Source organism: Paralichthys olivaceus, chromosome 16 (genome assembly GCF_024713975.1).
Source record: "Paralichthys olivaceus isolate ysfri-2021 chromosome 16, ASM2471397v2, whole genome shotgun sequence".
Classification (NCBI taxonomy): domain Eukaryota; kingdom Metazoa; phylum Chordata; class Actinopteri; order Pleuronectiformes; family Paralichthyidae; genus Paralichthys; species Paralichthys olivaceus.
The window spans coordinates 3,517,364-3,531,277 of record NC_091108.1 but is presented as its reverse complement, the minus strand read 5'-3'; the positions used below and the strand labels follow the sequence as shown (position 1 = coordinate 3,531,277).

At 41.9% G+C, this 13,914-nt stretch overlaps 1 protein-coding gene across 16 annotated transcripts in view; it reads left to right on the top strand.

Annotated features, from left to right (window-relative positions):
- The window catches only part of pard3ab (par-3 family cell polarity regulator alpha, b), a 187,419-nt gene that overhangs the window by 135,092 nt on the left and 38,413 nt on the right, over window positions 1-13,914 (top strand). For 13 of the 16 annotated variants that reach the window (XR_011238733.1, XM_069511045.1, XM_069511046.1 and 10 more), the window contains one exon: window positions 4,125-4,406. The exons of 1 other annotated variant lie outside the window; for it this stretch is intronic. Coding sequence is in view for 12 of the 15 variants with exons in the window: in XM_069511045.1 (XP_069367146.1) it covers window positions 4,125-4,406 (282 nt within the window). In the remaining 3 variants the exon portion in view is untranslated. Of the gene's footprint in view, window positions 1-1,854; window positions 1,929-4,124; window positions 4,407-13,914 lie in introns of all 16 variants that reach the window. 2 more of the 16 variants (XR_011238735.1, XR_011238734.1) reach the window with 1 other exon arrangement.

Sequence of the window (13,914 nt, the reverse complement as noted above, 5' to 3'; positions counted from 1 at the left end):
CAGTCCTCGACCTGCGAGCCACTTTCATACTGAGCTTTCTGGAATTAGTAGAGAGATGAAGGTATTAGCCAACTTTAATGACTGTCAGATTGATGGATCATCTTTCCTTATCTTTGCTGTTTAGGATATAAATCAAATATTCTTTTCATGACATCGGTATTTGCACCGGTTTGATTGGCGGAGTCGGCTGCCAGAGGACATTGGCCTGTGCTTTGGCAAAAAGAGCCAAAGTAAACTTATGGGACGAGACTTTTATTTGCCAGAGCTGTTTGTAAACTAAAGCACGGAACGCTCGACGCATCAGTCAGTGTATAAATCCAGTTTGTGCTTTAAGAGGCAGTCACATGGCAAAACGGTTAAAAGTTCAATCGATAAAGCAGCCGGTGTTCTGCACAGTCATCAAGTCATTTGTCCGAGTGAACTTCCCTCGACCTGGACACTTGCTCAGCTTCATGTTCATCTAATGCAAAATTTATTTTCGGGTTTCTCTACCACTTATGTTCCACGGAGAAATGTCACTTTCTCATTATTTCCTGGACTTTTTTGCGTATCTGGTTTGACCTGTACGAATGATCAAAGTCCTGCAGAATCCATCTTGAAGAACGTTGCAAGTTTTTCAAAACATGCTCAACTTTCTTCACTGAACCACAAAAGATTTCTGTGTGTTATCAATCCCGAAAAGGATTTTCAGCAGCAATCTTATCCCGCTGGACTCTCTTCCTTCATGCACTTCCTGCCTTTCTCCGTGCTCCATCACTTATGTCAGTGTTGTCGCTAAAAGGAAGGTTTATTACACAGTGGGTACAATAGCACATAATGGACCATTGTACTGGCTCCATGTGGTAGAAAGGTCACTCTCCCAAACACCTTTTTTTAAACTACAATGTGCCATCCTGCCTTTTCTATACTCGTTTATCTGTGTTCTCTCCTTTTTCTGCGGTGCTCTTTCTTTGTCCAGCCTCTGACTCTCTTTCGACCACTTACCCTTCACGCTGAGAGTGTTTTCATCTCTCATCAAGGTTTTTCCTTGCACAAATATTTTGGGACTGAGGGCAATGATTAGGCCAAGTGTGCTTTTCCTTCCTTTCCCATTTCAATCAACGTAATTGTTTTTGTGGAGCTTTTTTTCAGCCACAAGGCAAAATTCCCTGATTCCGTCTGAAAGGAAAAGTCAGCTGAACATTTGCTCTACGGGAACTGAAGGTGCCTCAGAAGAGTTGAACATTTTTGAAAAGCTTTCTTGGAGGGTGGCGCCTGTAATCATGCAGGATTCACACCAGTTACCTTGAATTATTTTCTGATTTAAAATGCGTTTCAGCATCTCCACGGCCAATGGTTTGGCTTTGGCTGCTTCTCGGCTCAGAGCAAAATGGGAAGAGTTTCTCTCATTGCAACAAGCTACCTGACTGTGACAGTAAAAATGTCTCAATATCTTTATAGAAAATGTGAATTTCAAGCAAAGTTTGTTTCATATAATCATTGGTTTTAATAGTTGTGATCAAACATGATTGTAGTTTTCTTTCAACTGCCTTAAATATGAAAATACTGAGCTGTACATTAAATGTATATGATTATTTGAATCTGTTTTGTAAAATTATCTTTCTACTAAATTGGTTGAGTTTTTTTCCTTGAGCCAAAGGTGATTGTTTTTCACCCTTAAGACATTTTGTAGACGAAGAATTAATGCAATCAATCAATAAAATGTATCTACAAATTAATGGATGATATAATAATGCTGTATATATTGTGTTTTAGACCGTCCTTGCTCTGTCTTCAACACTTCAAATCATAAGATCTTAGATATCATTGCTCACCTAACGCAACTGTGTCAAAGCTGCATCCTTCCTCACTCAGAAACCGTCCCCGTTGACTTGTCCACTGCCTCGTCATGGGAAGGGGCTGCACAGAGAAGGTCGTGCTCTGGATTGGTATGTCTGGCCTTATCTTATCAGCCACTGTGCTTGTGTATACAATCAGTAGCTGCTCCCACTCCTGCTTTCTCTGATGGAAAACACTGTTTTTCCCTCTGGCTCTAAAGATAGATCCCTCAAGGGCCCCACTTCCTTCTGCACCATTAGATAATTGCTTCGTCTACAAATAGTGCAGACGCAGTGTGCAAATCCACAAGCTTCCATGTGACGTGAGTGAAGTTGTTGGAGTAAGTTTGCAGTTTGCTGGAAAGATTGTTACCCCTGTCCCGGGTGGGTGGGGAGCCGTTAGTCATCAAGTTCATTACCACACGTATTTCGATGTTTCTAAGTATTTTCATCCATTTATTATTCACACTTTGCTCCCTCCGAAGAGGAGCCATCCCTATCAGACTTATTGTTTCATTATGCACAGCATGCACATTTTCTGGAGGAAGCATTTCCGATTTTAGCCCGCTGAGTGTTCTGTGAAGTTGCACCCCCTACCTCCGCACCACTGCGGCTGTCCCATTCGCTTTCTTGCCGCCATTAAAAAGGGGCCTGGAGAAAAGAGAGCAGTATGATAATTGGTAGTTGTAAAGCTCTGATAATTGGCAAGGCAGTAATTATGGGGCTGCTCAATAGGTAGTCCCCCCGCTGGAGAAAATGGTGTTGCCAGTTATTCACAAGATAATGGCCTAAAGAGAAAGAGTGTGTGTGTTTTAGCCGTGAGACAGAGAGGTGTCAGAGGTGTGTGTAAAAGGAGGGCAGATATACATTACCGGCACTCTGTGAATACAAAGTGCTTTCCTTGTTCGAGGTGTTGTGGGGGCGAGAGTCTATTATGCATTGTTTATGGTATTATTCAGTGGGGGGAAAAAACATAAATAATAGACTCCACAGCTTCTCCCTGCTCCGTAATGGAAAGTTGAGAAGGCACAATAAACAACCACTTGCAGATGTTGCTGTTGTGCGTCACAGACGTTTCGTTAGTGTGACTCCTGAGATTTACATCATGTCTCCGGCTTCGTCCACATTTAATAAAGGTGTTTTTAAAAAACAATATTCATCCAGAAGAGAGTTTTAGCCAAATGTAAGAAATAATCTCTGCCTGTTGTAACATGCATGAAAGCATATGTTGCATAATGTTCACTGGTCATGCGCTAACTGATGTAAATTAGTTGTTGACTCTGTGTGTTGCTAAGTTGCAGAAATACTGGATTTCTGTTTGAAATGACAACAAGGTTAGACTGTTTAAGGACGAGATAGCAAAGCTTGTAATTCATTAATGATGTTGTAAGTCGAGACTTATTTGACCATGAGATTTACCAAAGGTTTCCAGTTCAAGGAGTCAAAAACTCTAAACCAGTTTGAATACCAGAGGAAAACCTGGCAAACGTAACGTGTTCTGGAACGATGGTATTAGTGAGGATGTGGCTGAGAGGAGACCGGAACATTTTTAACCAAGAATCATAAAGTGTTTCATTTCTATTCACACAGTTCTTGAGCTGAACTTAATATGTAGTTTCATCTGCTTGTATCCTGCAATACTTTTTACTTCATGGCAAAATTGGATGTGCTCTTTGATTTCTGTGAATTGTCAATATGAATCATAGTTAACTGCATCGTCGACATATAGTCTTTGGTGCAAAATGATTCCTCACAATCTGTTTAGCTAGTTTGGATAGCAACAAGCTAAGCTACCTGTGGATTTGAACTGAGCCTCATCAGATGTTAATGTTACCTTTAAGAGGTACTGTAACTCAGGATGACTCTTTCCTTTTCGTTGTGCTTCAGTTGAGTACCACTCCAGCTCTTTGGCTCCAGTGCCTGAGGCTGAACAGACTTACATTATATGATTCCATAAGTTGAAAAGAACCCACTGCACTATTTAATGCAGATAAAAGAACCTCACATAGATTCAAATGATAATAATAAACACTAGGAGCAGTTCCAGTTGGGTTCCTCCTCAGGCCCTAATGACCAAACACAATGTAAACTCTGTAAATATGACATTTTCTGGGCCAATTTGGAAAAAACATCTACAATATGCTTATGAACACAGTGAAGCCCGGGTGTATTTTACTGCCCTTGATACATAAATGCAGCACTAACCCAGATCTTAGTCCCGAGCTGCACATAACTGTGACTGAATATAAGATTCTCAGGCAGAACATCTGTAGAATCAACATGCTCCTTCATCATCTTCGTCTCCAGGATCCAGGCCAAGACGAGGGAGCTGAGGGAGCGACAGGCCCGGGAACGGGACTACGCTGAGATTTTGGACGTAAGTCGCACGCCGGAGAGGTCGTCTGAGGAGGAGCACACGTACGCCGGGATCAACCCCCTGAACAGCTCGGTGGACAGCGGCCACAGCCGACCCCACAGCCCCCGAGACGATTACCCGCACATCCATGCACACCACCAGCACCAGCACTCAGATTCCCTCTACACTCAAGTCAGCAAGGCCCGCAATGACCGGCCTCCTTCTGCAGACAGGTAGGTTTGGGTTCCTGTTTCGGGAAATGTCTCTTCTTAGACTCCGTCGTCTTTCGGAATTAAAGTTTTCCCTTCTTGTTTTTTTCAATTTAGTTTGACAATTTCTCCCCAGCTGCAGCCTGGGTCATTTTATTCCTTGAAGAATTTGTTGAAAATAACGAATTCCACAGAAGTCACCCTCCCAGCCCTGTTATTCATGCGTCATTTACGTTCAGACCAGGTGACGAGCTGCCGGTCATGCCTCAGAAACCATTCAAAAGCACAACCCACTCCTGGTATTTCTGTGAAAGGTCTTTTCGGGGGCTTTATTCTTTCTCGCTTTCCCGGCTCTCGTAACTCTGAGGCAGCATTATTGCCCGGAGACGGCGGCTGGCTATCACACCTAGAGGAGAAAATAATCACAGCAACAGAAGGCAGGTGGTAAATGTCAGCTCGCCGACTGCTAGACACAATGCGGCGTTCTCGGGGGGATGTGGGATTGCTCTGGGGAGGCGGTGAGTGAATGGAAACCTTTGAATATCCGTCTCTCTTTCTGTCTCCCTTGACCTTTCTACCTGTCTTTCTTTCCCATGTTGATACCACCTTGTTGCTGCCTTTTTCGCTGCACTCCTCCCATTCCCCTGCCTTCCCGTGAAGTGTTCTGTCCGAGCTGCCTCCAGCTCAGACCCATGATTAAGAGCTGTCAGTCATTTTAAAACATTGACATCCCCTTTCTCTTGGGTTTTATATATATATATATATATTTATAGCAGCCAAGCGACGTTTAAAGCGAAGTCCATTGCAGCGATAGCCGGCCAGAGAAAAAAGCCACAGTGTGCTTTCATCCTGCACCCTGTCAGCAGCAGCAGTTGTCAGCACTGCAGGTCTGCTCCCCAATCCTGCTCCGATCAATGCAGAGATTCGAGGCCCCGTGATGGATTTGGGAAACTGGGGCCTGCAGCGTCGCAGGAACACAGGCAGAGGCAGGCGGGCACATCCGCAGCTGAATCAATGGGCTTGTCTTGGTTTTCACGCATCCCCAGATGGCCCCAGCAGCCTGTGTGTACTTCACCACTGTTGCAGCTCATATTGATTCATAATTCATTGAGCTGCTGTTGTCGCAGCGTAATTTTTTTTTTTCGTAAATCCCTGATGTGGCTCTATGTTGAGGAATGCAGATGCAAAACAGAAGATAGTATACCAGCATCACAGATATGGGGTCTTATTTAATTAGGTGAGGGAAAATGCTCATGATTTAGAATCTAATCATCGTCTTATTAAAGATTAGAGCTTTTTCCCACAACCACCACATAAGCAATTTAATGTTTTTCTCCCTCAGCCTCCTGTGAGATTGTTTTTAGCTGTGTTCCTCTTTGGAGTGAACAGGATTCGCAAGAAAGCTTTTCCCACCGAGTCCGCAACAACAACAACAACAACAAGCTAATGGATTAGTGATGAAATGATTCAACAGACAGTTTTGTTAAGTTTTAATCCTGCAAGTTTACAGTTGTTTTAAATGTCAGGATTGGAGAAGCCGCTACACGTATAGATCTATATGCGATTTCAGGATGTTTTGATTACAGCAGTGTAGGTGCCAGGGACACAAACTCCTCAAAGATTGGATGTCGTTCCCCTGATCCCTCCGTCGTAAGAAAAATATACCTCCCGAGAGAACCAGGAAGTGCGTTTCCTGCGTCCTGTCTGCCCCCCTACCGAACAGGAAGTGAATTAGACCCCACCATGCCACGCACAAGAGGGAGGGAAACTCTCCCGGCGGCGGGAGTGTTTGTTATTATAGGACTCAGATGGCAGCATGAAGTGATACCAGAGCTTAAGGACTGTGGAGATTTGATCAAAGCAATAACATGTCCGTAGAAACTGAGAGTGAAGGAAAATGTTATTTTTTTCCTACACTAACTCTTCGCTTTTAAAACGGCAGCAAAACGCAGACGGTTCTGTGAGAGTCAGCTTGTTTTCTAAGGCAAATGGAAATTAGCTGTGATGTATTGCACTGGATAATTGTTGTGCAATTATTCTACATCAAATAAGCAGTAAATCATTAATAATAATTATTGTTATTATTAAAAAATAATGGGACTCAGTCGAGAACGTACCAAACACACCCACACAAGATTATGGACTCAAACATTTTATATTCGGGTTTAGTTTGGGGTCGGTCATTCTGGTGCGAAACAGGTCGTGAAGTGCAGCATAACAGAGATTTAATATTTTGCACCAAATAAAACTGATTTCAATGCCATGAAGTTTTTAAAGACCAACACATTATATCCTGAGATATTAATAAATGTGGAAATACAAATTTAGCCAGATTCTTCTCTGGCTCGTGCGCCACCACCTCCAACAAGTTTGGTGTTAATTGATTTTTTTTTTTCTGGTTAAAGGTGAAAACACATCCTCCTCCTGGGAGAATACCAGTAAATCTGATTTTGCTTTGGACTGGATTTGCCTTTTTCACTGTTCGGTTCAGGTTCACTGTTAAAGTGGCGTGAGTCTGTGGCGTGAACTTGTTGCTGAGTGCATCGTGTGTGAACCTCTCCAGTATTTTATGCCTATTTCATGACTCAAATCAACCATGATGTGACTTTCAGACTGTCACGGTTTTATATTTGTGTCTGTATGGTCTTGTTGTTCTTCCTGCCATGTTGTGATTGTCACAAGATTATGATTCAGACTCAAGCCGAAGGGGTCAAAGCTATAGCAGACAGATTTGTACATATTAAAACATATATATATATAAATATGCACAACAATCGCTGCATTTCTGTACAAATAAATAAGACAGAACATAAACATCTCAACCAACCAGAATCTTCTCCAGCGTCCAAATGACGAAACCAACCCTTGACTGCTTAAGTGCAGTCAAGGGAAAACAAAAGAAACTTGAAACTATGCAGCTGCATACATTTCCAGTGATATTTGTTTTTAATTGCTTCCTTTTCCCTTCAAACATCAGAAATTTCAATTTAACTGCAGAGTTTTAAAAAAAAAACAGCCAAAGAGGCTGGAAGGAGCTTCAGAAGCCTTCGGGAAAGCGTTTGCCGTTTCCTTTCCTTTAAGGAGCCACGACGACGGTGTTCAACCGCTGCAACACGGCTGAAACAACACGAGCTCTTTCTTCTCAAGTCTGCTCCGTGACATTTACTTTCAGGATTAGACGTGTGGCTCCTCTCTATGTTCCGAGCCACGTATTTTAACGAGACAGTCAATTGGAAGTTGAGCGTGTTTTTGCAGGAGCGCGAGATGTTTTAGTTTGTGTTGCTGTGCAGTTGATTGCGTAGGTGGTGTGATGTATTATCAGGCTTCTTTTTTTTTTTTTTTAAGTGGTTCTGTTTTGGCTCTCGACCAAATTGCATAACCTTGCTGCAGGGACACTGGTGGTCTTTGTCTCCCCCCTGCCAAGAGAAATATTGTCCGAAGCTCAGTGTTTTATCTCCTCCAGTGTTTTCCCGTCATTACAGCTAAAATAATATTACTCACCGAGGCCCCAGAGTGTGTAATTGTCATGTGGTAACATTTGTCCACAAACGGAAATATCCCAAAAAATTGCTGCCAGATCCTCTTTTTCTTATTTCGTGTTTACAGCAAATTAATTAAAGTTGAATTCAATAAAAAAAACAATATTGCTAAGCGCTCAGTGTGTTGTTGAATACCTTTAATTGCCCTCAACAGTTTGCTGCATCACACTCCGTCCCCGTTGTGCAGAGAGCCAAGTGAATTAGCCACCATTGTTTTTATTCCCCTCCCAACAACAAGGCAGCAGCGGATGCTGGGAAGGCTCTGAGGGATTTGCCGTGATTTGATTCTCGGCGTTTCCCGAGGAGGCGAGGCTCTTATTGAATCGGCTCCATTACATTTCATCTCCACCGGGGGAATAAGGGGCCTCGGAGGGAGCGAGCGCGGTTGTGTTTGTATCACAAACACACCAGAAACAGCGACGCAGACAAACAGACACACAGCAGTCGCCGATAAGGTGTGTGTGTGTGTGTGTGTCTGTGTGTGTGTGTGTGTTTTGCTTTAGTAAAACAAGTTACCAAGTAAAAACTCACCATTATAAACTGGTAGTATGATGTAGTAGTAGTATGCGATGTGAGTTGTAGTAGTATTCCTCTAATTAAATCACACTGTTTCATTCATTCAGTGTAAACATGCAGCTAATCCAACATTCCTGTCTATTCGTGGTCCCCTGAGGCTCCTGACAGGGGCCCCGCTCATTAAACACACACTAAAACCAAACTAGAAACAAGGAGGAGTTGTAAATCATTTAAAAATACAATCTCCAAATTATAGCCGAGACAGTAGGTGCCAGTATTTTACAGTAAATGATGGGATCAGCAGAATAAAAGCCTCCCTCTCTCATTATCCCCCGTAATCCACTTAACAGCAGACATCATCCATGTTGTTTGTTTCACTCTCCTTCCCATGTTTATGTAATCCCACACATCTGACCTTTAAGCCTTTCTCAATCTGTTTATCTCATCTGTTTTCACATTAACAGGCATCTGCCCCGTTTGATGGTTTAACACATCGTCACATCGTGTTTATTTTTCCACTCTGGTTGGTTTCCGGTCGAGCGAGACGAGCTACGATCGAGACGCAAAAGAATCTTTCTGTGCAAAATCACTTTTCAAATCGATTTATTTCTATTTTTTTTAAGCAGAGTTGCAGACGAAGACTTATTTTTTGGGGATTTTGTCTGAAACTGAAGTATGTTACCCTAAAACTTTTTTAAAGTCTAACGTGGAGTTGGAAGAACTTTTTATCTCTTTCCAACCGTCAAGGACCCGAGAAAAATGGAGCTGGGTCACATCTCTCTGCGCCTCAGCTGCTCCTCTCTCTGGCTCATGATGTGTGAATAGACCCACAGACGAGATGTTGGCGTTCGCTGCTGTGCAGAATGTGAGTGCGTGTTTGGAACAGCGTGTCTTCCTGCAGCTCGGGGAACATCTCTGCTGGAGGGTCATCACGACTGCATGAAAACTGCCTGGTGATGAGAGCGGGGAACAGAATTTTGATCAGCCGCCACCGCGTTTGTCCTCCGGTGGAAGAAATCCACACAACACGGACGTACTTTAACTTTTTTACCTGCGAAAAAAACTCATCGGTAGAACACAGCAACACAGAAAACTGCTCCGTTAGCGAACGTTAGCAACAAATCTACATCAGCACTTCCTGTTTTCCTCTGAATTACGTTGATGTTTCACAGAATGTATGACGTCCTGGTGATACACACACTTGACCAGCATGAATCAGTCTCAGCTGACGTTACGCCGAGTCTTTATATACTTGAATAACTCATTAAAACCAAACTCATCAGTAGACTTCAGTAGGACCTTGCAGGTGAAACTGTGTCAGATGTTTGGGTTTGAAACTTTCCCACATGCAGTTTTCGACCTCTGGGTTCTTCAGTTAAAATTAAATGGAACAAGACTTCTGCCAGAGAACCGTTTAAAATCATTTGCAACGGCTGACGCCGTCCTTTCATCGACACGTCACATCCAAATGATTATGTGCGAGTCTGGAGCGTGAGTTCTATTTAAGTTGGGAGGTTGTCAGCAAACATCTGCTTCTGTACGGTGGAATCAGCTGTGTTTTACATGAGGAGAGAGAGAGAGAGAGAGCAGGCCTCTTCCACTCCTCAAACCTGGATCGAGCCCAAGAGCTACAGAGGAGCGAGGGATGCTCGTCCTCGAGGGAGAATCCTTTATGGATGTGGGAGAGGACGGCTCAGTGGGTTTTAGGGGTCGTTTGAATGTTCTCGGCTCTGGAATGAGAGCAGGCGGGAGCAGACTTTATTCCCTCCATGATATACTCTCGTGTCCGTTTTGGAAAATCAGCATCATTCCTCCTTTTTGGCTCTGTTTGTCTTTTCACTCTCAACCGAGGATTTAAGTTACCGTCGCCCTCTCCACCATATTGTATTCACTCCTTACTCTTTCACAAAGCTTGTGATGTTTTCACTGGCGTTAAATCATCGGAATCGTTGTTTTCTTTATCCTGGAATGGATCCTTTATATATTTAAATACTTTATATACTTATATACTTTATATTTACATCAGGAGGGGGTCCTCTCTACGGAGGCCGCCATGTTTTTACAGAAGCACCAGACTGGACAAACTAAACCTTTTGAGTTTGTATGAGAACCGACGCTACCACAGGTTCTCCTACACGTTTGGAGGGGGAGAGGTATTCAGCTGCAACATGACACTTCACCACTAGATGTCACTAAATTCTTCACACTGACCCTTTAAATAAAGCAGCCAAGGACACAAACATTTAAGTTGATGGATTTTTTTTCCCAAATCCTTAAGGGCTTGTTCATTTAGATCGTTAAATAGAAGTTGTTGCTTTGAATAGCTGTGAAAACAAGGTGGTCTTGGCTCTGTTGCCACTCGTGGAGGACCTATAAATCAAGTTTAACTGCAATATTCAGCACCGTGCAGGTGCAGGTGCTGAGAAATATTAGTTTGAATGTTTCCTGGTGTATAAAAAAAAAAAAAGTCTTTAAATACAGTTGAAGCTTGTTTCTTGTCCCAGAAAGTTAGGGACAAGAATAAAAATATTAAGAAATAAAGTTGCAACGTTACAAGAATAAAGTCGTAATGTACGGAGGAAAAGTTGTGATTGTAAGATCAGACTTAAAATACAACTTTAGTTTTTCACTTTTTTCTCAAAATCTCTGGGTTTCTTTCTTATGGCACAAACACTCTGTTGTACTTATAACAAACGGAAAAAGGAACGATTGTCCAAATAATAGATTATAGAGAAATGTTGACTCAGTCGTTGAAAACAGTAAAAACAAACAATAGATGCTTTCACAGCGGGAAAAGTTTATTTACTCATTATTACGCCTTTTTCTTCCTCTTGTTTTCCAAACTCAGGAGTCTGTGAAGCTTGTAATTAATGTCTCCACGTTGTCAACATGGATTATTTCTCACATTTTTTACAGCAAACGCAGAATAAAGCTGGAGACCTGGAGCCGTTCAGACAGGATGTTTTCAAACTAACCGGTTAAATCAACTGTTGATTTATTCAAGACTCAGCCAAAAGATAATTTTTTAATCGTCTTTATCACAAAGCAGTCTTCTGTAATTCATTATCTAACTGCATATTTTTCCTATTTATCATCCAAAGGAGGAAAAATATAAACTGAATTTTCCCTTAAGTACATTACTGACGTCTTTATATTAATGACGAGGATTAAGTCTGATATTTTTCTAATGGGTTTTCAAGCCCGAGACTCCAAACATTTTAATAGCAGGCGACCTGCTGTGATCGCACTAAACGTCGCCTCCCTCCGAGTCGTAATCAGAAACCGACTTAAGTGTTTGATCTGAGCTAAATGAACGTGTACAGTAATCCAAGATTATACTGTTGTCAATATAATTACTGCAGTGACGCTCGCCGTTCGTCAGGTTACAAACAAAAGGCCTCAGTTATTGTTTCCCATCTTCCACGTGCTGCCTTCTAACCTATCTGTCCTCGCTGTTTATTATTTTATCTCATTAAACTTTTAATTGCTGCTTCATGTTGGAGAGCTCAGTCATTAAACCGCACGCTGCTGTGTTTATAGCAGAGGTGCTTTTTAATTAAAGCGTAAACTTTAATGAATTCAGTGGGACTTCATAAGAGGCTCGCACAACCCATTAAAACCCGTAAGAAATTGTTTTATTAATATAGAAAAGTTTCACAGGACAATCCAGAGCGGTTTAAATCTCAATATGAGGATCTACAGCAAAACATCCTGAAAACTTCCTCTGTGTGATCAACTGTTTCACAAAGATCTGTTCTTCCCAACAAATGTGTTCATTGATGGATTATGTTTTTAATTTTGGCTGCAACAACCACAGCAAAGTCTATAATGTGCATTATAATGGAGGACAGAAAACAAAAGCCCTGGACACTCAACGGCCACCAAAACCAAAACGTCTAAATTACCAGCTATGTTTCTCATATAGACAATTTCTTGGGGCTGTAACTTTATCTGAACGTGTCTCCATTTGTGAGCAGCGCGGTTAACGAGGCTGCAGAGCGAAGCCTCATGGGATTCTGGGAGATATTAGAGTGGAGGAGTGATTAGTGTTGGAAAGTGTAATAAACACAGTGGGAGATTAGCAGAGAAGAATGGCTCATCTGTTGTTCGTATGTTTGAGTTTAAAGCTTCCATACAGTGTGTGTGTGTGTGTGTGTGTGTGTGTGTGTGTGTCTGCGTGCACCATCATCACCATTGACCATGTCTGATAACGTGATGATGTCATTCTCGACCTCAGTCTGAGCTCTTCTGGCCGCACACAGGAAATAAAACTGAATTTCACTCGCGAGTTGATAAAGTTTCAAACGTGCGACGAACACAAAACTGAAAACATTAAAATATACCTGGAACCTGATGGAGGAATAAAGAGTCAAGAAGTTAAAAATCTCCCGAGGCTTTCAGAGACGAACCGTTTTAAACGTCTTGTTGTTTGTTTCCCAAAAATGATCGAGGCTCGACTCCCGGTTCTGCACTTTCCTCTCTACGCATCACCAGAGATTTAAACTGTCTTGTCGGCCATTAACGTCACCGACGTCTCTGTGGAATCCACTTAAGGTGTTTAATATTCATCCCATCTAAGAATTTGTTAACGTCTGTAATAGCTCCCTAAAAGAGCCGGAGTAGCTCTGACAGGAAGCTGCACATTAGTGCGACGTCCTGCTCACGTGACGCGCTCTGCTTTGTTTCCTGCTGGGATTCGGGGGGAGGGGGGGGGTTGAGCAGCGTGCTAACGCTAAGAGCTCACTCTGACCCGAAAAGGCTGTTGACCCACATTCAGTGTCATGGATGGCACTTTACATCACTCAGCTGTCTCTGGCTGTAGTCCCCTATGTGTGTGTGTGTGCATGTGTGTGTTTGACATGTATGTATTATGTATGTAGTGTGGTGTGCAGCAACGTGTGCCCTTGTTCCACACAACTAATATGTATGTTAGTTTTGTGGCAGTTGTCTGCGGTGTGTTGTGTTTGTCTTTGCACTTTTTGACATCTGATAAATAATTTAAGTCACTTATTGAGTTAAAATGTCAAATATTCTCAGGTTTCAGCTTTTTTTCTGCCGAACGTCATTTAAATTTAATATATTTGGGTTTCGGAGAGTTGGTCTGAAGGAATGGTGGGATTTATTTTTTTGCTCTTGTTGATTAAACATGGATTAAATGTGTTTTTCAGTATTTTTAGATTAATTCAACATGTGACATGACATACAAGACATTACAGATTAAATTTAATATTTTAATAATAAGAAGCGATTTATAAAACATGATGCAGAAGTAGATTTTAATAATGAATTATAATTTATAAAATATAATTTAATAGCAGATCATGACTGGGAGCAATGAAATCCAAACATACCGAGGGAGTTGTGGTTTTTCCATGAACAAAAACCAATTAAGAAAATTAAAGCCTAATAAAAAAGTATTTGATTAATCACAATAATAAACGAGGCAATAATCGATAAGAGAAACGATCATAAGTGGA